This window comes from Pavona decussata, unplaced genomic scaffold (genome assembly GCF_977016875.1).
Source record: "Pavona decussata unplaced genomic scaffold, jaPavDecu1.1 SCAFFOLD_329, whole genome shotgun sequence".
Lineage (NCBI taxonomy): Eukaryota > Metazoa > Cnidaria > Anthozoa > Scleractinia > Agariciidae > Pavona > Pavona decussata.
In genome coordinates this window covers 739,967-762,557 of record NW_028145717.1, presented here as the reverse complement: position 1 = coordinate 762,557, position 22,591 = coordinate 739,967, and the positions used below count along the sequence as shown (strand labels likewise).

The following is a 22,591-nucleotide window of genomic DNA, read 5'->3' as shown; positions in this document are numbered from 1 at the left end:
GCTTTGAGGCATCATAATTTTAAATATGGCTAAAACGTTTATCGAATTATTACACGGTTAAATAACAGTACAAGAACACAACAAGCAGCTTTCTCTTGCCTGATTGAAGACCAGCAGCAGAAACAGCGTCTGATAAAAACTTGCATCGTCCGCTATCTTGATTTTAAATTGAAAGCGGGACGCAGTGCGGGACAATACTCAACAATAGGGCGATCTGATTGGTTGATTTAATTCATTGGCCCCCTAATACAAATTATTGATCACGTGTTTAAGTAATTGTCAGAAATTTCATCTAGCACTCACTTGCAATTGAATTAAAATAAAAAGCCATTGTTGCTTGACAAAAAAGAACTTTATCTTCGGGACAAAGACAGTATTACCCCTTTACTATAATTTGAAAGTGAACTTAAATAATCAGCGAAAATTACGTAGGTCTTTAAACAACAGAAGGATGTATCACATGCTCACCCACTAACACTCGCATTATGATATGTTTTAAAATGAATTAACGTTTTATCTTTAAACTAAAAGAATCAACGGTCACATAAATCCACACGTATGTGTACAGCGGGGAAATTCAGAGGTGCTTATTTATTTTCATGGTAAAGCAAAAATATTGCTGGGGAATATTTTCTTCTTTCAACAATATGGGTCGTCTATTTCGCACAGATGCTGTCACATAAATGCAAAACGACGCAATTGTCTATTTATTGAAGTTGAGTTCTGCGAAAAGTTGAACAGCTGATCGTCTTGAGGGCACTTAAAAGGAAACGCATCGGTTTTTTGGTCAGCTTTTTTTATAAGCAATATTATTACAAGTTTTCAAGTAAGCTTTCAGTTAAAAAAATAAACAAATTTACCGCTAAATGGAGTACACATGTTCTGTTCTGAATTAATGAGTTTTTCATGTTTCCTTTTTGGAAGTTATCACAAAAAAACAGCTGCACAGGGCTTTACTTTTTGAGTGCCCTCGGTGTTCTTACGTTGTTCATCCTGACGAAAAGCGTCTTGCAAAGGTAACTCATTGGCATCATTCATTTAGGTAAGTAGAGTTATTTTTGTTTCTCACATTAGCCATTTAATTGTTCTGCTCAATTTGGCAAAGGCATCCTGCGAGTGACGCAATTAGAAGTGAAAAATTGAGGCGGATAAATATGCACAACACTGAGCGCTTTCGAAATGTCATAATTAACACAAATAAAACATCCTTTAAGCAAATAATTCAGTCTTAAACATCGTCTTGAAGAAATCTTTTATAGAAAAACTAAGTATTTTCTCTTTTGGGCTATGGTGAACCGCGTTTTCGTAATTTCTTTTGTGAAAATTTCGCCACAGAATACCTTAAATGGGTTTTACGCAGAGCATGATTATTACCAAATGCGACCGAACATTTAAAAGTATTCGCAAAGACAAAGAGCATATAAAGGATCCTAATAATAACGAATTCACTAAAGAAATAATTGCTGTTTGCTCTTTTAAAACAAGTGTATGGAAATAAAAGTACCAGTATACAAGATGTGATAAGGCTAACCATAGTTGAGCAGTGTTTTCTTTGCTTAATTATATTTAGTTTATTTACTTTTGTTATGAAGAAGGATACCTCCAGTCAATGATAATGCAGCTTTACTCCTTAAACATCTTAATATTACCACCGTTCTGTGTTTGAATTCGTATAAACTGACTCATAAACTGGTCCATAAATGTTGTTATAGCGAAATTAAATGTTCGGTGTAAAAGCTAATAAAAATTTAGGGGTTACCAGATGCCGTTATCTTTATTTACGTGGGCAAAGACTTGACAGCGCTACTTTGAATAAATTATCATACTGTCGACCAATTCAAGTTTCCATTTTATCATTTTTGGCGAAAATTTTATCACAAATTTTTCACAAAATGTCTAACATGGTCAAAACCTAGTTCCTCTATGTATTTTCAAATCATTACAAAGTCACCTTTATACACAATCAAACTCGTACTTCTTGTAATCGCCAGTAGGTTGCCAAACCTACAGTGAACGTTAGTTAAAAGATCACTTTTTGTCTGGGTATCGCTTGAGGGAATGTTATTTTTCTGCGTCTACCTCAGTTTCATCTCATTACTTTTTTGTTGCTATAATTTTACCATGAGTGTTTCACATACATTGTAAATTGCCAAAAATCGTCTTATGTATTTACTCCAGCGCAAAGCATACATTTCACAACTCTAAATCATTTACTTAGTCAATGTATCGTCAAACTGCTTTTAGTAAATGACTATCCAAGAAACACCTTAAGTATTGCATTCAGTAGCACGAATGCTAGTTCTATGCCATTACATCAGTTTAGGTGACTTATACACTCTGATTGGCTGTAGGAGTCTTCCAGCTTTTAGTCATCTGGAAGACTCGTATGTCATACAAAATTCTCTACTAAGGCAAATAACTATCTCATGTCGTACGAAAAGGCTCACCATTTTTTTTTAATAAAAATGTTTCGTATAAAAGAAAATAAAACGATTTATTTAAAACATAAATATGGGATTCATGTCACACGATCAATCAATCATGAAATCATTTGTTCAGGTAACACGTCAAGCGCTATAAAGAAAGCAAAATGCATCTGTTTCTTTATTTAAAACTCTGAACGTTTCCAAAGTACACATTAACAACAAAACTCTCATCTCGCCGGCTCCTAAATGTCAGGATAGGTGAAAGTCTCATGAGAGAGCTTCAAAATTGGGATGTGAACAAAGTGAAATTGCAAATTATCCTCAAATCCTACTGCAAGAAAATAGGCAATGAATGAACAGAAGCAATTATAAATTTATTTATAAAATACAAGCGGGTCAAGCTTGCATCATCAAACGTTTTCTTTTTCTCCAGTAATCTGCTTTTAATAGCAACACGCAGTACCCTTTTTTTTCCGCCAGAAATTTGAGATTGGTAACTCTCCTATCTATATTTATATTACGAAATTGCTACCCAATCTTGAAGACTCGCCTTCAGCTCGTTGAGCCGTAATAATTAATGTATTAGATTATTGTTTTTAAAGTTAAATTAAGGTATCCAGCACCTCTGGTGATAATTGCTAGCTACTATTGTTTTCATTATTTTATTTTAATATGTGGCGGCGTAAACAAAAGTTCCATTTTAGGAGAGAGCTTTTGGTTTACTACAGGAAGGCGATTGTCTGCATTATAGTATTGAAAACATTTGGCATTTTAACGTTAGTATATAGGTTTGCGTGCATAATGATTTCCTCATTAATTCTCATGTTAACCCGTACAGTGGTCTTTCTGTGTTTGGTAACTTATACTAGCTTGCAAAAGGGTCCTTTCCCATCCATGGACTCAATTTAACTGCCTTAAGTATTTTATGTAGGGGTTGCGCTATAGTTGCTTTCTAGACCTAGGGGTTCCTGATTCTGCCTGCGGGACTTTGAACCTGAATAACTTTTTTAATATTTGAGCAAAACGGCCTGACATTTCAGAACTATATCGGAAATTTATCTGAAAAGAATTTCATACCATTGGTTACTGTTCATTGACTTTAATGTTGCCATGACAACCAATTTTTGACAAGCGTATTTTCAGACATAGAAGATGAGTTTTCTTCTTACTTACAGTAACTTTGATTTTTTTTAGCCCATATTAGTGTTCCTTTATTTGTTTTGATTACTTTTCGTTCAATTTCGGCGCTTTCCTGAAGTTTTGGGAAAATCCATAAATCCAACATTTAACTGAGCTACAATGACAGTTTTTTATTATCCTCTCTGCCCGTAGGAAGTAAAGGCTGATGATTGGTGCAACGGTGACGGCAAAAAAACACCTTTCCAGCATGGAAATGCTTGTCCTACTTTTTGTGCTGTTTTGGAGTGATAACGGCATCATCGCCAGCCGAGGTGAGTTCATATTGTTTCTCTTACTGGCGGCAATTTGTCTGCACATGTACACGTCATTAAGTTACAATCCATATCTTCAAAGCATAAAACATCTATTCCATGCTGTTCATGGACTGGTACAACAAAAATCTACCAGGGATATAGGAATTAGGAATACTACAACTGCCTAGACAAGCTAATCAGAATCTTTTCCGTGATAACTATTGTAGGGAAGATGAGCAACACGTCCTTAACACCCGTCAATTCTGGCTTGCCAAGGTTGCCACATTTTACATTGCCCTCCCTTCTCTTCCCTCCCTCTCCCTGTTTCAAAATTGGGTGTCACTGGTGACGTTTTATACATTTAATTGTCCACAAAGGATCCGACGATGAACCATTAGTGGGTAAAACGGCAAACAAAGACGGAGATTAAGTAACTTGGACCATCAACAGAAACTTACTTCAAGGGGTTCCGTCAAACCATCCCAACAAAAAAAATGATAACCATTCCAGTTTAATTTCAAAAATAACAATGTAAGTCACCTAATCTTTCATAACACTGTAATACCATTTAGGTGAGATATTAATCAGATATTTACAGAAGCCATGACTGGACTATTTGCTCCAGATTTCTTATGCGTGATCTTTTGTAATTATGGTTAGTGGTGTTCTCGAAGACATCGTAAGTGGAATGTTTTCGACATGTCAACCGAAATCAGTCAAGGACGGTGCCTACTAATACAGAAGTATTTTTGCGCAGTTTATGACTATGCGGGAAAAGCAGAAAAGGGCTACTAAAGAATCCAAAAAGAAAACTGGGGATAACCACGCATTTTTTAGAGTTAATTGAGCAACAATAATTCTAAAAAGCTGTAAAATACAATACACTATATGGTATTTTTTCCTAAATTGAAGCTTTATTTTCTCTGAAAAATGCATGGCTACCCCCACTTTTTGGTTACCAAGAGCACTATTGCCGCTATTGTTAGTAAAAAGAAGTTCTTTTGTGTGAAACAATAGAGAACAATAGCGACAACGCAATGACGTCATGAAATCCAAGATGGCCGCGCACGGGAAATTTAAAAGCGAAAATCATATCTAATCTTTAGCACACTTGAATGTTATTTCTACTTCTTGAACTAAAATTTAGAGACTATTTGCAACAACTTACCGTCCATTTGTTTTCGGAGCAGAGGTTCCCTTTAAGGAAGATGTTAATTGCGGAATACTTTTGCTTCGAATAGAATGTGGTTCAGTGGTAAACAACTCGCTTTCAAGTCCTGGATATCCAAACAACTACCCAAATAATATGATCTGCAGTTATTCGGTTCCAATTCCAGTCGGCATGGCACTGGTAATCAACTTTGACGAGTTTGACCTGGAGTATCACAAGTCATGTAGGTAAGTAAATGCACACCTGTTACCAGCATATTAGCTATATAGTTTATGTACCTCTGCATGATGCCTGATTCATTGTTCATTCATTTTTTGACCAATATTGTTAAGTGTACCCAAACGTCATAGATCGTAATTTTCATAGCCAGTAGTTTAAAAGCGTCAATCGTTTATCAGGAACTAAAACTTTACTGAAAAGACACGAATTTTAAATTGAAAGATATATTTACGGGGAATGGTAGTTTGTTGAACATTTGCTTGCAGTAAACAGTTAGTAGAATCATCAAGCAATCGTTGAGATAAGGTGTTTACCAAAAACTATTCAAACACCTGTTTTGCGATTAATTTTTGCACAACTTTTGACGCACTTTTTTAATGATTGATTGATTGATTGATTGATTGATTGATTGATTGATTGCCGCAATAATGGAGGGGTTTCGAACACTCGTAAATTTGTAAGGATCTGTACATTTGTAGGATATATCACATAACATAAGACTATATTGCGCTCAAATCGCACTGAATTACAGCTTGTTTACATGAGCGATTTGAAGACGCGGCCTTTCAATAATACATACATACATACATACATAATTCTTGACAAAACACCTGAAGCCTGAACTTCTGTCAAGAATTATACATTGCTCTTCAATCAAACGAATTGAGCGCTCTACCAAACACATTCTACCCAGAATACAAGTATTTACATACATACATACATACATACATACATACATACATACATACATACATACATACATACATACATACATACATACATACATACATACATACATACATACATACATACATACATACATACATACATGCATACATACATACATACTTTTTCTGTCTTTTTCCAAGGACCCAAATTTTGTGATTCGCTTGTCAATGAAATCTTCAACTCAGGTTCCAGCTGTCTTTAATTAAAGAAATCTCTTTACAACTGATTTATCATTAATTGCTATAAATAACATGAAATCCCTTAGCGTATGATTTAGTTTATTGTTTTGCTGTCGACTTTGCGCCATGGCATTATCAAACTTCATTTGAGGAGGCCTATTCACATAATATAAGCTTTCTAGTTTCTTTTAGGTCATCTCGGCACCTTTTCTTCACATTTTATGTCTCTTGTTATAAATTCTTTGTGCGGTAGCAAAAAAAATAAAAAAAAAAATAAGAAGAAGAACTACGTAGTGCTGTAAAATCTTGCTTACACATGCAATTGTTTATGTAACTTTCGTTGTGAATGTCTACAACTTTAAATTGGACGTGTGAGCTGTCTACTATTTTCATTGATATGATTGCGTCGAAATGGCTTCGCGCACTCCATAAATTAGCACACTTTTCCCCTTGACATCTTTGTAATACCCATGGGCATTGAGCATAGTGTTTATACGCCCTGTACACTTGTACTTGTTCTAATATGCGTTCATGCCCCGGAGGTCTGTTCGTAGTTTCCCTTTTGCCCCACCCACCTCCCCTCAGCGACGGAAACCTCCATCCTGCTGCACTTCTTCGCATGCGCGGAAATTATTTTCGCCCGTATGTTAGTATCTCCGCGCGTGCCATAGAGGCGCAGCATAACAATGAAAATTCTTATACTATTTCACTTCGACTTTAGTGGGATATTGCTGCACGTTTTCTGAAAAATGCGTCAAATTGACATCAAATCTCAAACAAATTCGAAACCCCTGCGACATTGCGGCTATAAGTCACGCTGAATTATTATTTAGTTAACACGCGATTTAAATTTGCAAGTTGGAGTTGGACATTGAGTAAGCATAAAAAAGTGTGACATAAGCTGAAAAAAATGGTATTAAAATGTAAACAGGCCTAGAGACAACTTCAAGACATGAATTTGATTTATTTATTTTAGGTTAGTCTATAAAATATTAGTCATATTTTAAATGATAACAGACTTCACTATATCAACGTATTTCACCTTGTCATTGCAGGAGTAACTTTAAGTAAATCTGCAACATGCTTTTACTTTTACTATCGTGTTTGTTCTTTCTCTGTCGAGTCCCACGTCGTTTTAAAAGGATACCTTATTGAATAGAATTTTGCAACACTTTTATTTCGCATATTACCCAAAATTACGAATAGGAAGAATTAAGGTGTACCGAAAAATAATTGACGTGAAAGTTCCCCCTTTTCTATTATCATACTATTATCTTCATAAAAAAAAAGCCGCCTGCAAGCACTTTGAAACAAAAAAATATGAATTATCAAAATAATTGGGGAAACTATCTTCTATATTCAAAACTACCTTCTTTATCACTAGTTTCTATCCTTCCCTCAGTGCAATACTTCCTTTGGACCATACACGAAACTGTCTACCGGGTGCAACAATCATCCTTGTGACACCATTTCACTATTGCTACCTCTTTATACAACAATTCTGTTTGCATATCCTCTAAGGCTGACTATTTTGCTTTGTAGATGGGACTATTTGAAGATCACTAATGAGAAGAAACAATCACTTGGTGTGTATTGTGGTCAGAGGACTGGGGAGAAGATTTCTGTGACAGGGGGCAAGGCTGTGCTAACATTCCGCTCAGATAATGTTATTCCAAGGAGAGGATTTCTATTGTCTTTCACCAGTGGTCCACCAGGTAGGAACGGATAACTGAAAATATCATCATCTTAAAATTACAAATTAAATATTAAGAAGTAAAAAAAGTGAAGTTCAGTACCCACCCGACCTTATGTATTTCGAGGAAAATTTTAATAATTGTTAGTTTACAACAAGGCAATAATTGCGCAGATAGATGCGTATACTATAGTCTTGTAACACTCGCCTCCGGAGTTGTTGTTGTGGTCGTTTTTGTTTAGTCTAATAGTAGTTCAACAAATACAATAGATACCAACTGCAGATGGCACGAGCTAATCACCGAGATGAGCGAAGCTGAAATAAATAAAAGCTTGTCGTAATAAATTATAGAAATCAATTAAAGAAAACAGTAGGAATTATTTTAGAGTCACCCTGCGAGCAGAGACTCCCTTGATTCCCGAAAGGAAGAGAAAGAGAGGTTCTGTAGAAATTGTGTCAAGTCCTAAAGTCGCCATAGTGTAGGCTGTTGGCCAAGTCACTCTGGTTTTCTGTCGGTAAACCGGTTTTGAAGTGCACGCTTTATTCTATTCTTGAACCTAATTTCAAAATGTAAACCAACTGTATTAACAAAAAATGATTTCGTTGAATCCGTGCTTTACGTAACTCCGCTTCTGCACCTCCACACCCCCCCCCCCCACCCCCTCTGTTTTGAAAGAAGAAGCAATACCTTCTTGCCGGAACAATGGACTCAGTGGAAGATTGAAATACACCAATCACAGCCGACCTTCGTGATACAATTGTTGCTACGTAATCATTTGACCTCATCGCCTGAAGAAGACTAGCAGTAAGCAGTCGAAAGGTGGCGATCTACATCCCAAGTGACTACACCGCGAGAGAAACGATAATACACTTTATTATTAATTCTCATTTATTTTATGTCGTTTTTTGTAAACGCTCTGTTTCATTTTCGTTTTTAATTTTTTTATTTTTGCTGTTATGGAGTGCCGCTAAGTTATACCTGTATTATTATTTTTTTGTTTTTGTTTTTTAGTTTCACCAAAGGTGTTGTTACCAGCTACTGTTGTGCGAGCGGTACCAGGCCTCACACTACTGTGCTCAGCTTCAGGGTCTCTTCCCATGCATATAGCGGTGATAAGGAACTCAACAACTCTGGTAAATACAACTTCCAACACTGCAAGCATCCAAGTAGCTGAAGAAGGAAACTTTACATGCCGAGCCACTAGCAAGTATGGAAATGATGAGAAAAAGTTCGATGTTAATTTCATCGGTGAGTCACCCATAATGTTTCATTTTGAATGGTTCTGAGCATCTTGCATTCTTAAAATGTTGGCACCAATAATAATAATAATAATAATAATAATAATAATAATAATAATAATAATAATAATAATAATAATAATAACAATAATAATAATAATAATAAATTTAATAATAAAAGATTATATCGCTTAGTTTCTATAAAATATCTAACTGCGCCTAACATTAAATTAAATTAATAGATTAAATGGGACTTAATAATAACTTTGCAGTTAGGTGAGTGAGTGTTACTGCATGGCCCTTTTGTCTTGTTGCATTATTTAAAATTATGTCAAAGTTATTTTGGTTGCTTTATATCCTTTCCACCCCAAAAGTTGAAATTCAGTGTAACCACTCTGACGCATCTGCTAAGTGTCTGAAGGAGGCTGTTCGATAATTTGCCTTTTCGAATTATAAATTTAAAAAAAAAAATAAACACGACGTTTTGAGTTCTTTTTTTATTTCTTTTTTAGCCTGAAGTATTCAGCGTTTTGGCTTTTATTATTATTTTTTTTAAAGTCTCTATATAGAATTGAAACTATGACAGACCAATATAGAGTTAAGTTAGTGGCCCGGAACATGTTTGCAGTTTGCAATATGAGCTTGTGATTCGCATAAAGGGGAATCTAGTCGTGAGCCGTTCCAACCAGAAGGTGTCAAATTACCCCTGTTGGCATTGTCTAGATAACTAAAATAAATGTTTGTGGTGCAATGGGGGACTGATTGGTTAACGTTTGCATCTGAGACAGACTGAAAAAGTCACCGTTTTCATGTAATATATCAAACACGAGAAAGAGTGTTTTATCAGATATCCAAACACTGAGAAGTAGGTTGAAAAAACGAGGCGTAGCAGAGTTTTTTTAAACGTCTTCGAAGTGTTTGGATATCTTATGAAACACACTTTCGAGTGTTTGATATTGCCTCTCAAATGAGCAATAATTCTTGGAAAAATTCAAGCCTAAAGTTAGCAAAATTTTCTGGCAATTAGGATCACATATCCAAACCTCGGTCACGGTAGTGATTTTCTTTGTTTTCTCTTTATGAATTATTAATGAGTTTGAGAAAGCTTTTTCTTGGATAAGTAAAACAAGTTATAAACATCGCAATGCAGTGCGTGAAGGTCACTCACCTCCCTCCCGGGTCTGCATCAACCCAAAAAGACAAAACAAGTGACTATAAGAATCCAAAGCTACAGAAGCTCGTAGCATTAACAATTATCTTATTTTCACTTTAGCCTTTTGTAATTATTTCTTGTAAAATAACAACCGGCCTTCAATTGATAAGGTATACAATGTTCATTGTTCTCATATTTCCACTGTCTTTTGCTTGGTTGTTTGCGTCCAATGTTGCACCTTCTTTTTCTTTTTGTTTTTACTAGTACTCAGTTCCCTCTATTTCCTAATGAAATTAAATTTGAAGTTTCTTTTCCTGATGCCGTATTTTGTTCACCATTTTGACGGTGAAATGTACCCAAGAGTAGCTTCCTAGAGTTTCTTTAAGCTGTCAGCGATTCGAATCCACCTGAACTTTTGTCTTGCATGAAATGTATGCCACGTTGTATTAAGCCAAAGGAAATCTCGCGCGACAAAGAAATGTTGGACCTGTATAAGTAGTTTAAATTGTGGTTGTAAGCTGGTTATGACTGCATTAAAAAGGGACCCATTCGAGGTGTGCGTGTTTGCTGCAAAAGGCAGAAGTGCATCAAGCGGAATAAATTAGTTCAGGAAACGGTCTTTGGCCATAGAGCACCAGAATCTCAGTCGACTTTCAGAGCGCATTCTCCCTCTAATTTTCTTTTTAAGTTTTGCCTCTGCCTGAGGGCGTTGAGAAAATTTATCTCCTTAGAATCAAAGAACTACATACATTAGTTTTTCTGTATGCGGGTCAATCAACCCTTTTGAGAGGTAGTGTTCCCACTTTGAAATGTTTAACTTACAGATAGGCGTAATAATAGTCAGTTGATTGTTTCCATGGAAAGGTTTTCTTCAACTTAGTTCCCAGGGCTGTTTCTCTCTCTGTAAAATTGGGGTGGGGGAGGAGAAGGGGGGCGGGGCAAACATTCTGAACGATGTTTGTCAAATCGTTTGGAAAATATGTCTATGTGAAAATTTCTTTTTCAAAAGTATAGTCAAATATATAACGCTAATCAAATTTAAGCTTTAATTCTAGTCGAATTCGAACAGAGTAGGCCAATTTCAAGTAACTTTTAAGCAAAACAATTTGGGCAAAGTAAAGGCTGGTTTTCACTAGGACATGAGCATAAGCATAAAGAAAAGCAAATGAAAACGCTTCCTACATAAGCATAATGACAGGCGCACAGGCTGAAAACTATTTCTCGACAGCATTCTCGACGCCAGCTCCCTTCGATGTTTAGCAAGATGCTCAAGTTGCAAGTGTTCTTATGTCCAAGTGAAAACCAGGCTTACAGTCAACCCAGGTCACGCGTGAACGATATTTTTGATATTTGAAGGGAGTTTTTAAATTTATATGTCAGTTTTGAAAATCGCTAACGAGATTTCAGAGTTGCCTTATAAATTTCCCCAGCTTATTGACGGTATAAAGCTATGAATTTTTCTTTACATTGCAAAATTGAATATTTCAAGAATAACAATTGTTTCCCAAGTATTTTGAACATTTTTTTCAGTTAATGCGTCTTTTTCGGAACGATTTCCAGAGAAATGTCCAACATTCCATTCACACGTCGGACATTACAAAGAGGAATTCGGCTGTTCATTTCATTCTTGGAAATACTGTTCACGCGTGACCTGGATTGACTGTAATCCTTGAGACTTGAGAATGAGGAAAAGTATGAAAGAGAGGGAGCTGGGTACCAGCAAAAATGATAACGGAGACAACCGAAACATGCCAGTAGTCCCGGTAGTCAAGTTCCAGAAATTATTTGATTAAATACATATTACATAAATTCTTCGATTTTCTCAGAAGGAAGCGTTGTGAGTCCAAGCTCGACACTTGGCATCGTAAATGTTTTTAAAATAACTATATATTTTTTTGCCGTTAAAGGGCCACTGTCATGGCGACTTTACTGTATTTTGGTCAAAACTACTCAAATATTTGAATCTGGTTTGTAACATGAAACTGCTGTTACAACACCGGAAAGAAAATATTGAGGTTTTTCTCGTAGGAAGAACAGCATATAATTAGCTTTTAGTGCCTTGTCTAAAATACACAGGAAGAACTTGAGAAATTTGGCCAAATTTTTCAACTTGCAATCCTAGCTTTCCGCAGCTAAGTATAATTAATAGTAGTTTCTGAACACTTGTAGGGTTATTGTTAACAAGACTCAACCATTATTTTAACGATTTCATTAAAGCACATGTGTTTTCTGGCTATTCATAGTGACACTAAATTAGGTGGCAGTGCCCCTTTAAATATTACCTGTATTTCGCCGCTATTTTTAGCATTCTTCAAAGGTGGTTTTAACAGGATGCCTGCCAGAATCACAAAATTAATATATTTCAAAATGTTTAGAAGTGGACAGTAAACAATAGTTGTTCGGAGTGTTCGTAAAGTTTGACTTTAAATGAAGTTTGTCGGTTCTTTGTTCCCTCACCTTATTTTGAAGTCTAGTAGTCATGGCCAGAAAACAGCACTTTCACCGCATTTTGAAATTTTCACGAATCTCTCAACATGAAAAAGTTACTGGAACTTGAAAGTATGATTTTTGAGAAGGGTTCACCAAAATATTTGTTTACCAGTATCTACCTCGTTCCCAGGGGCCGTTCTCTTCCCCCTTCGAGAAAGGGCCCTGATTTGGGCTAGTCACCTGACTGCACACGACAAACCTCTTCCCAGGAGGGGTACCCTCGATCTACTGTCTTGTTCGCGAGAGCCTAACAGAGATTTTCAAGGGGACGCGAAAGCAAGAGAAAGGCGAGAGATTTGGCGCAGTTTCACACGGTCTGCAAAAATCGTATATTAGAACTCAAGAATCTGTTTACTTTCAAATGGTCAAAGAATCAGAGTTTGATAATTATTTTCACAACACGAATCGGAGTATTTATCCACAGTAGAACTGTTTCCAGGAAGTCCAGCAGAAATACCACTTATTCAAACTAAATAGCGGTAATAGGTACGTCTTTTGCTCTGTAAAATGAAATTTAGTTCACACATAATGCTTTTGGCAACAGCATTACAATTCATCACTCAAATACATTGTTTTGGTTTATTTAATTCGCTATAATGAATACATATTTGGTTACCGATTTCCTATGACAAAGGACGTTTTTCGATCACAATCGAAAAATTCGGCTCAGCGCAATGTTTTTCATTTAACTACTACTTAAAGTTAGGTACATAGGCAATAAAATAACATAAGTATTAGCTTTCAATTATATTCGCCTGCGATTTCCTTCAATTCAGTCTGTCGGTATTTTTGAACACTCATAATTTAGTCAAATACCTCGCCTGCCTACATTCTCTTGCCAAAATATTCTTGGTAATTCATTCAGGAATACTAAAATGGTCTTCTTTCCCACTTCACTACATTTCTAGCTAGCTAGCAATACTTCTTTTCTAAACGCCTTGCATGTTTGGGTTTTGATTCAAGCGTCTGCCATCGTCTGTCGGCTTCGCTCTGCAGTCCCCAAAACGACAGTTTTTAAGAACATTTTTACCGATTAAAAACACTCTACCTGGAACATCTTCCAGGTCTCAAGTGCGTGATGGGTGTGAAAATGCTTGGTTTTAAATCCGCTTGTTGTTACAAACTTCGCAGCTGGCTTCTCGGGCCCTTATGAGAAAGTGAGAACTGTATACTTTACTACACCTCTCTAAGTTAACTAACGACAAATTAATTTGCCAAGTGCACGTGACCAGCCGCAGCCAGGGTCCTTTCTCGGGGGAGGAAGAGAGAGAACCCTGGGAAGTAGGTCGTACCAATATCGCCACGTACATTAGGTTTTCCTTTATTAACTAAGTATTTTGTAGGGGAAATAATAAACTCGTTCCTTTTATGACTTATCTCCACCATTAAACCAGTGGATTAAAATAAATAATTCAAGGTTCATAAAACGTTGACAAACCCGCTTATAGAAAAATTAAAAATATATGTAATTTTCCTGCACCTTTTAAGGGCCTTTTAAATGCATTTCTTCCCGTTGGAAAATTTATTGTTTGTCAAATATCGTCAACTGTCAGAATTTTTAATGATACCAACAACAAAACAAATACCTTGTGTGTGTGTTTACTTGTTAGCCACATGAAAGAACAAATAACAATATTGGTGGAATACTCTTCATTTAGTTTTTATGACATTTCTCTCTTTCATCAGCATGCCCCAAGCCTTGCGTTTGTTCTCCCTGTCAGCTCGATCGTACCTTGATAGAGGTCTCGTGTGCAGAGAAGCAACTGACGTCAGTCCCAGGATCATTGCGGGCCGATGCTGACGTGCTGTAAGCACCATCTTTCTAGTAATAAAATAATAAAACAAAGAGCGCACAATCATGGTGAAAAGCAAACACGAATAGGGGATATGTTCAAAACGTATACGTTTCTATTTCTGCGCTCATTGGCTTAGAATGATATTCTATAAAACTGTTTCAAAAAAGTCCACTTTTTCACGGATGAGTAATTAAGCCGGTAATTACGGAGTTTATGATTACAGAGTGCAGACCACATTATTTTTTTTTTTCACCGACGTCCGTTTCATGACTATTACTACATATAACATTCCCACCAATTAATAATTAATAAGTACATGAGCAGCTATTTGAGCCGATTACATTTACCGTTCACCTCACGAACAAAAAAAGTTTGTATTTTGTTAAGAATATCTAACTTTGGCACCCTACTTCATGTCTATATCGTAATGGATATCAGTGGTCTGTACCGCGATGGCCCCTGGGCCTTACCCATGACGTTAAATATTTTTAATGTTTTTAAATCTTATTCTTATTCTTATGTTATTCAAATCTTCTTTGTTATTTTTTTTTATCCCTTCCTTTTTTTAATAGTTATGTGTCTCTACTTTTTCGCACTAAATCAAAAGACATGCATAATTGAGCGAGCTCGTCTTGAGCTGTCGTCCCCTTAGGTTGTCAGTTTACTAGGGGTATGCTTTAAAACGACAAAAAAATGGGATTTTTTTTTTTTTTTTTTTTTCACTTACAGAAGCAATTGAAAGATTTTCGGTTAGATCAGATGCAGAATAGCCACGTTACCAAACTTACACAGGAATTACGATCAAAAGAAAATAATTCTCTTATCGGCAGGATATTCCTTAGAAATATTTTTGGCAACCTTTTACTTTTTACGAAAAGGACTGAACATATCCTTCTAACCTGTTTAAATACAAGGTATGTGCTATTTTTTCAATGACTTTTTGGCGATAAATAGTCTGAACCACTTAATTTCTCCATTAATGGAGATGAAGTAAAGATATCTGCGATCTTAAGAAACTGTGAGCTCAGGCTAAATTGTCACGTGATGCAAGTGACAGTCGGCTGGCTGGGTGTGATGATGGCGATATACATCAGCTGGTGCCATTCACGCATTATCATGACGTTGTAGCTTAAGTTAAACAAGAAGGAATTCATAGAAGCAAGAACGATGTTTTCTGCGCATACTTGCGTTGTTGGTATGCAAAGGGTTATTTTACAATAACTGTCTAAATTCGCGTGCGTTCATTGGCTAATTTTTATCATCAATAAGAGTACAGACAGATGAAATTTTAATTAATGCGAAAATCTGTGCAACTTTTGAAGTAACAAGATGGAGGGCGATACGCCAGACTTTAATGTTTTCCACTTTAGTTTTCTAGATGACACTCTCCCTAACTGGGAAAAAGAGATAGAATTGTCAGATACGGAACTTCTCTCCTGTGCAGAAGCTCAAGTAAACGAGGCAATTGAAACAACAACTAGGTTTCCAAAATTAAGCGGAGACGACCTACAAGATATTGTTGCAAACGCGGAGTCCAAAGGCTCTAAACGAAATACAAAGTGGTTTGTAAAGATGTTTGAAGGTAAAGACACACGATAACAATTATGACAGTCTAGTTTCTTTCAAATATTTGCGGCTAGAATTCTTGTTGTTCCCTGGAAAACGTAAGTTTCTCACCTTCCGTTTAATTTCCAGATTGGTGCTTTGAGCGAGAAATAAACAAAACCTTGCTCGAAATGAGTGAAGAAGAGCTAGACGAAAGCCTTCGACGGTTTTATGCTGAGGCCCGCACCAAAACAGGTGAAGAGTACAGCAGGTCGTCGCTTCTTGGCTTCCGTAACTCTGTTGAACGGCACTTCAACGCCAACAACCGGTCGGTAAAAATTACGCGTAATCCAGCTTTCAGCCGTAGCAACAAAATGCTGGAGAGCAAATTAAAGGCACTGCGACGAGAGGGAAAAGAAAACGTCCAGCATAAGGCAGTTATTGAATCTGCAGATCTGATCAAAATTAATAACAGCCCTTTCATGAGTCCACACACTCCTGACGGCCTGCTTCGCAAAGTTTGGTTTTACGTAACCCTTTACTGGTGTCGTCGTGGTTGCGAAGGCCAGCGTTCACTTCGCCGCGACAGCTTCAAGTTTGCCAAGGATGCTGATGGAAACGATTTCATAACGATGTCTCATGACGAGCTGACAAAGAACCACCAGGATGGATTCAATGAGAAGACCTGCGAGGAAAGGCAAACTCGCCTATACAGCATTGGCCAAGATGGCGACGCATTTTCATGTTTTCAACTGTACGCAAGCAAGCTAAATCCGAAGCAAGAAGCTTTTTTCCAGAAGCCCAGGTCAGATGCGAAATTCCGGTTTTCTGATGCAGTGTGGTATGAAAACAAGCCACTAGGTGTCAACCGACTGTCAAAGATCATGAGAGAAATCTCCCTTGGAGCTAACCTCTCGAAGACGTACACAAACCACTGTGTACGAGCAACCGCCATTACGTTGTGGTCGGATTCCTGCATTCCAGCTCGTCACATAATGAGTATTTCAGGCCATGTTAGCGAGCAAAGCTTGGCTAGCTACAACCGACGACCGTCTACAAGCCAGCTCAAAAACTGCTCCGACATTCTGTCAACAGCCCTGCAGAACGGTCAAGCTCCAGTTCCGAATGCCATCACCGCTCAACTATCTGCCCGGCCCAACTTTGCTTCGACGAGTACAGTCTCTGTGATGGCTCCAAATGCCTCACTCGGTGGAATTTTCAATTCATGCCACATCGGTGAAGCTCAAGTGTTCGTGTTTTCGAATCAATGAACATGTTTTCGCAGTGTGAATTTGATTCAGATTGATTTTTTGCAGCAAGTGAGAATTCTAATTTATGCAAGCTGCAAACTTCATTACTTCAACCTTCAACTATCAAACTGTCAACTTTTTAACCAATGAAATTTTATTGACTGTTGTAAGTAGCAATCAGAAAGCGAGAAAAGCTATTGACAATGTTCGCGTCAATTTGAGTAAAATCCACGTTTACGGCTGTTTACTGTGTCTTTTCCCCTCATTTTAACCTGGCAATTAACCATTTTCGGATTCATGTTATTGTAAAAAACAAATTGACTTCAGTTTTTAATGCGTCTGTCCTCTTATTGATGATAAATTGCGTCATAACATTGTCAAAGTTTGCTGTGGAAATCACTCGCCTGCGGCTCGTGATTTCCACAGCAACTTTGACAATGTTATGACGCAATTTATCATCAATAAGAGGACAGACGCATAAAAAACTGAAGTCAATTTGTTAAATTTTATTTTTTTTCCATTGTTGTTCACATTGCGATACTGTAGACTCCGAAAACTGGGGATAGCTTTTAGCAAAGTAACACTAGAAAGTTTTGTGTTAGTCTAAGCAAAGAATAAGGACTTAAGAATGATGATTATTCAAGAAAGTGACGTAGGCATACTCGGAAAAAAGAAATCCGAGTGCTCCTATCAGGAGTCGAACCTAAGACCTTCTGATTACTAGTTCGGATGCTCTACCACTGAGCTACAGGAGACTCGTGGGTGCTAAGGTCATTAAACTAGGTTCATGGGACATTCACATTCATTCTCATTCATTCACCAGGCTGGAAATATACCATCACATTTCTCTCATATACCACACGTTCGACATTCAAATCCTAGCAGTATGCAGGATGTTTGTCCCATGAACCTAGTTTAATGACCTTAGCACCCACGAGTCTCCTGTAGCTCAGTGGTAGAGCATCCGAACTAGTAATCGGAAGGTCTTAGGTTCGACTCCTGACAGGAGCACTCGGATTTCTTTTTTCCGAGTATGCCTGCGTCACTTTCTTGAATAATCATCATTCTCATTCATTCACCAGGCTGGAAATATACCATCACATTTCTCTCAATAAGGACTTAGTTTGAGAAAGTTTTGGTACAAGCCTTCAAGAGCTCCATTTCAAAACAAAGTCCACAGTGCAAGTCAGGGGGGGGGGGGGGGGGGAGTGGTCAGTTTTGAAATTAACCTTTCAGGGCAAACTCTTTTTTGTCAGTAACACACACACCACCATATGCCTAGTTACTCTAGGGTGTTGCACAGTGTGATGAGAACGTTTGTCACGTGACTAGTTGACGCCCAAACCCCGACTCTAATCCACTGAACTAACGCTAACTCAAAGAACTGACGCAAAGGCCAAAGCAATGACACTAATTCTGCAATCCCAAAAATAACCCTTGGTTGGCGTGAAGGTTAGCAATTGTTGTTTCTTGAAGGTGCCAAATGTCCAGGTCACGTGATTTGAATAGTTCCCTAAAAAATTTTTTTCTGATTACCCTCGATAACTTATAGTATCCACTACACAAAATATTAGTTATATCTCACATGATAGTTACCGTCAGGGTATGATTATCTGTTGGTAGGAACTTCACTAACAACCAGCTGAAGGAACTTCCCAAAGGAGTTTTTGATAGTAATACCCAGCTGCAGGGACTGTAAGTATTACTTTTCTTCTTGGTCTCTAAAACAAACCTCGAGACGTCAGAGATACTCCAGGAAAACCCTTAATTTTCATTTACTCTCAAAAAAACTTCCCATATGCATCCATGAAATCGATGAAATAATGCTTAACTGTAAACTGGAAAGTAGCCTTCAATTTTACTGTCAACTGGCAGTATAAAACACTATAACTCACAACTGACAACTATAGAAAAATTCTTCGTATTGAAATACTCCTTCACCTCTTTACCTTTTTTCGCTGAATCAAATGACACATATTATTTTGTGTGGTTTGTTAAATACCGGCTTAATCCAACATTTTGCTTCTCAAACACATGTTTCCTGGTTTAGCCACCTCTGACAGACAAAGCTTGTCTGAGTGGGAAGAGGTAATCAATCAGAAACGGAATTTGTGTCCAACTAGTCACGTCACAGTATCAGCGGTGAAGCGTTCTTTGGGCAACAGATGTCACTAGTATGCGGCATCAATTATACTAAGAGACCTTGACCTTTTTTTTAGAATGTGGTCTAAAAGCATCCGTACGAAGTTTGGAAATTATCTGAGATCGGCCGACCTTTATTAAAAAGGGTCTGTTATAGTATTCTGTAGGACAACTAAACTTATCTATGCCAAAGTTTGAATTGGAATTTAACAGGTCGGTTCGTTTCCTTTTCGAGCGTGCTGAGTAATTTACTTAAATACGGAAGTGAGTGCGAGATATAACAACAAAGTATGATAGTCAGGTAGGATAACAGCAAAAAGACTCATCGGTGGTTTGAAACGTGTAACTCGCCGTAATGCATACAAAGATTCATTGCGAAGATTCGTTTTGCTACCTATCATGTTAGGAAACGGCGTTCTGAAGTATGCAGTGTTTTAGCTTTCACCGAAGCGCAAAACCGGCAAATAAGAAATAGCAGGTCAACAGTTTATACAGATCATTGGTCGCGGGTCGCAGGTCACGGGTGACAGGTCATAGGTTACCGGTACGAGGAAGACACAAACATATAGAGTGACAAAGACGAACAGCCTGACTATTGTGGCGTTACGCAAAATCAATACAATCCGTAGGCGCTGATTTCCTGGCGTTTTAAGGACTTGTAAACACTAGTGACTTGGGTGGAATTAAACTAAATATTAAATACATATGTCACGTAATAGTCACCATCCGGGTATGATTATTTGTTGGCAGGTGGCTGAATAATAACCAGCTGAAGAAACTGCCCAAAGGAGTTTTTGATAACAATACCCAGCTGCACTGGCTGTAAGTAAAACTCTTGTTCTTGGTCTCTAAAACAAACCTCGAGACGCTAGAGATGCTCCAAGAGAACTCTTACATTTCGCTTGCTCTCTAAAAACTTTCCATGTGCATCCATAATTTGGTGAAACAATGTTTAACTGAAAAGTATTAACTGGAAAATAGCCTTCAATTTTACAACTGGCATTTGAAGCAACTTTAACTCGCAACTGACAGATACAGCAAAAAGCTTCATTTCTTTAATTTATTCAATGAATCAATTAACATATTATTTTGTGTGGTTTGTTAAATACCGGCTAACTGACTTATTAGTGCACATCTCTGTCCATCATCATGTTGAAAGAAAATGTTTCACTGTTTAGCCGCCTCTCTCAACTTTGCATTTAAATGTTTTACCATGTTTGATCTAGGTGAGTCATTTTGATCCATTATTTTGCGTCACAAACAAATGTTCGCTCTATTAGCCACCACATTGCTATTCTGGGCTAGACAGGCAACCAATCAAAAATGGGATTTGCGTTTAACTAGTCACACCACATTTTCAGTGGTAATGCTTTGTTTGAAAAAAAAAAAAAACCCGTTTAGCCATCGAATGTTTAATGTGACAAACACGACGTTGGATAAAAATGTCTGATCGTTTAGGCCAAGGTCAAACGCCGTACTTCACTTGAGTCGAACCTAATAAAAGTGTTTAGGTCGACCGAAATTAATTAAGCTCCCCCGGCCGAGTAAAACTTCGAACTTAATTCAGCCGAACTCAGCCACAAAATCAAACACAAACCAAAGCGGTCAAGAAATACATGTGAAGGATATAAGAAAATTACCAAAAGAAAAAAAAAAGAAAGAAAAATAGGCGTTTACTAGCAAAAAAAGAAGATAATACTAATAAAGGGGTTTCTTCAATAAATTTTGCATGTTTAATATTAATTTTTCTTTTTAGATTAGTTATCCTTAGAAAACAACAAAAAGAATAAAAGAGTTAAAAATTCTTCTTCTTAAGAAATGAGTGAGAAGGACTTGAACGGAAAGTTTTTTCGTGCTTGATTTGTGGCCTAGTTCTGTTTTGAATTAAGCGAAAACCTAAATTCGAAGTTGCGTCATTTTTCAGCCCAGCACAAACCCTGTTTATTCAGAAAGACATTAAATAAAAGTAATTCATGCATTAGGTTTGGCTCATCTGAAAATGGGCGTTTGACCAAAGGGGAAACATCCAATCAACAATTTGCTTCCCAAACAAATGTTTGCTCGTTAGCCACCTCTAACAGACAATGCTTGTCTAAGCGGGAAAAGGTAATCAATCAGAAACGAAATTTGCGTCCAACTTGTCAGGTCACAATATCAGCGGTGATGCTTTCTTTGTGCATCCGATGTCAGCACGCGGCATCAACTATACTAAGCGACCTTGCCGTTTTAAGCATTCTGATTGGTCTAAAAGTACTGATCTGTTCGACGTTTAGCAATTAGCTGAGATCGGCTTACGTATAGTAGTCTCTAGGAAAATTAAACTTAGCGCTAGCACTGCTAAATACGAGATTAAAATAGCTAAATCAAAAAAAATATATATCTTTTTGTTAGTGGGTTTTGCCCGAGGAAGAAAATGGCAAGTGAACTCGAAGAAGAAGAAGAAATTTTATGACCACAACTGAGTCATAAATCAAACTTGCTGAATGCCTGCTTCGCCTTGGATCAATGACAGTTCCACTTATAATTTAGCGGCCATTAAGTCAAGTATCAAACGCGTCTATTTCTGGGTAATTCCCTTTGAAAGTCGATAAGAATTTGTCCCATTTGAAAACCGCTGCCTAACGGGTACAAACTGATAAACACAGCTATGGCTTCCACATCGGTACAGGAGCATCATTTTTCTCGAAAGTAGCAAAACAAATTCTCCATTTTTAATCTCGAATTTGTCTAATGTTTATCAGTGAGCATGCGCACAGCAAGGTGAAGGGATTTGTGTAAGTTTTTCCGAGTTTGATAACAAGTGGAAAGTGCCAACTGCGATGGTCTTTTATTTATTCATTAGTAGTTTAACTGAAATGCAAATCGTCATCATTTATTTATTTATTTTTAATTGCAGAGTGCTCAAATTGTTTCAGAATCGACAGAATCGAACCATCCCGCTAAGGTTTTACGAACAGTAGGTCTAACTCGAAATTCCTAAATTCGAAATATAATTACAGAGATGCATTGAATTTCAAGGGTCACAAGTCTACAAATGAGGTTTTACTTCAGTCAATGTACCTGTCAACTCAATGTAAATCCCCTCCCCCCCTCCCCCTCCCACATTCCTGGAGATGTGGGAAGTTT

The 22,591-nt window shown here is 37.2% G+C and overlaps 2 protein-coding genes across 2 annotated transcripts in view; both read left to right on the top strand.

Annotated features, from left to right (window-relative positions):
* Nucleotides 1-3,658: 3,658 nt before the first annotated feature.
* LOC146453575 (uncharacterized) overlaps nucleotides 3,659-22,591 on the top strand; it is a 28,433-nt gene continuing 9,500 nt past the window's right edge. Inside the window, exons 1-7 of the mRNA XM_085096498.1 lie at nucleotides 3,659-3,877; nucleotides 5,101-5,257; nucleotides 7,700-7,872; nucleotides 8,863-9,099; nucleotides 14,419-14,539; nucleotides 18,947-19,018; nucleotides 20,216-20,287. Coding sequence (XP_084952624.1) covers nucleotides 3,772-3,877; nucleotides 5,101-5,257; nucleotides 7,700-7,872; nucleotides 8,863-9,099; nucleotides 14,419-14,539; nucleotides 18,947-19,018; nucleotides 20,216-20,287 — 938 coding nt within the window. The 5' untranslated portion in view covers nucleotides 3,659-3,771. The remainder of the gene's footprint in view (nucleotides 3,878-5,100; nucleotides 5,258-7,699; nucleotides 7,873-8,862; nucleotides 9,100-14,418; nucleotides 14,540-18,946; nucleotides 19,019-20,215; nucleotides 20,288-22,591) is intronic.
* LOC146453576 (uncharacterized) lies at nucleotides 15,735-17,458 on the top strand. Its single transcript, XM_085096459.1, has 2 exons — nucleotides 15,735-16,110; nucleotides 16,224-17,458. The coding sequence occupies exons 1-2, from the start codon at nucleotides 15,858-15,860 to the stop codon at nucleotides 17,342-17,344; spliced, it is 1,374 nt and encodes a 457-aa protein (XP_084952585.1). The 5' UTR covers nucleotides 15,735-15,857; the 3' UTR covers nucleotides 17,345-17,458.

Coding starts and splice junctions, on each gene's coding strand:
- LOC146453576 (XM_085096459.1), top strand. CDS start 15,858: ATGGAGGGCGATACGCCAGACTTTAATGTTTTCCACTTTAGTTTTCTA. Junction 16,111..16,223: donor GTTTGTAAAGATGTTTGAAG/GTAAAGACACAC, acceptor TTTAATTTCCAG/ATTGGTGCTTTGAGCGAGAA.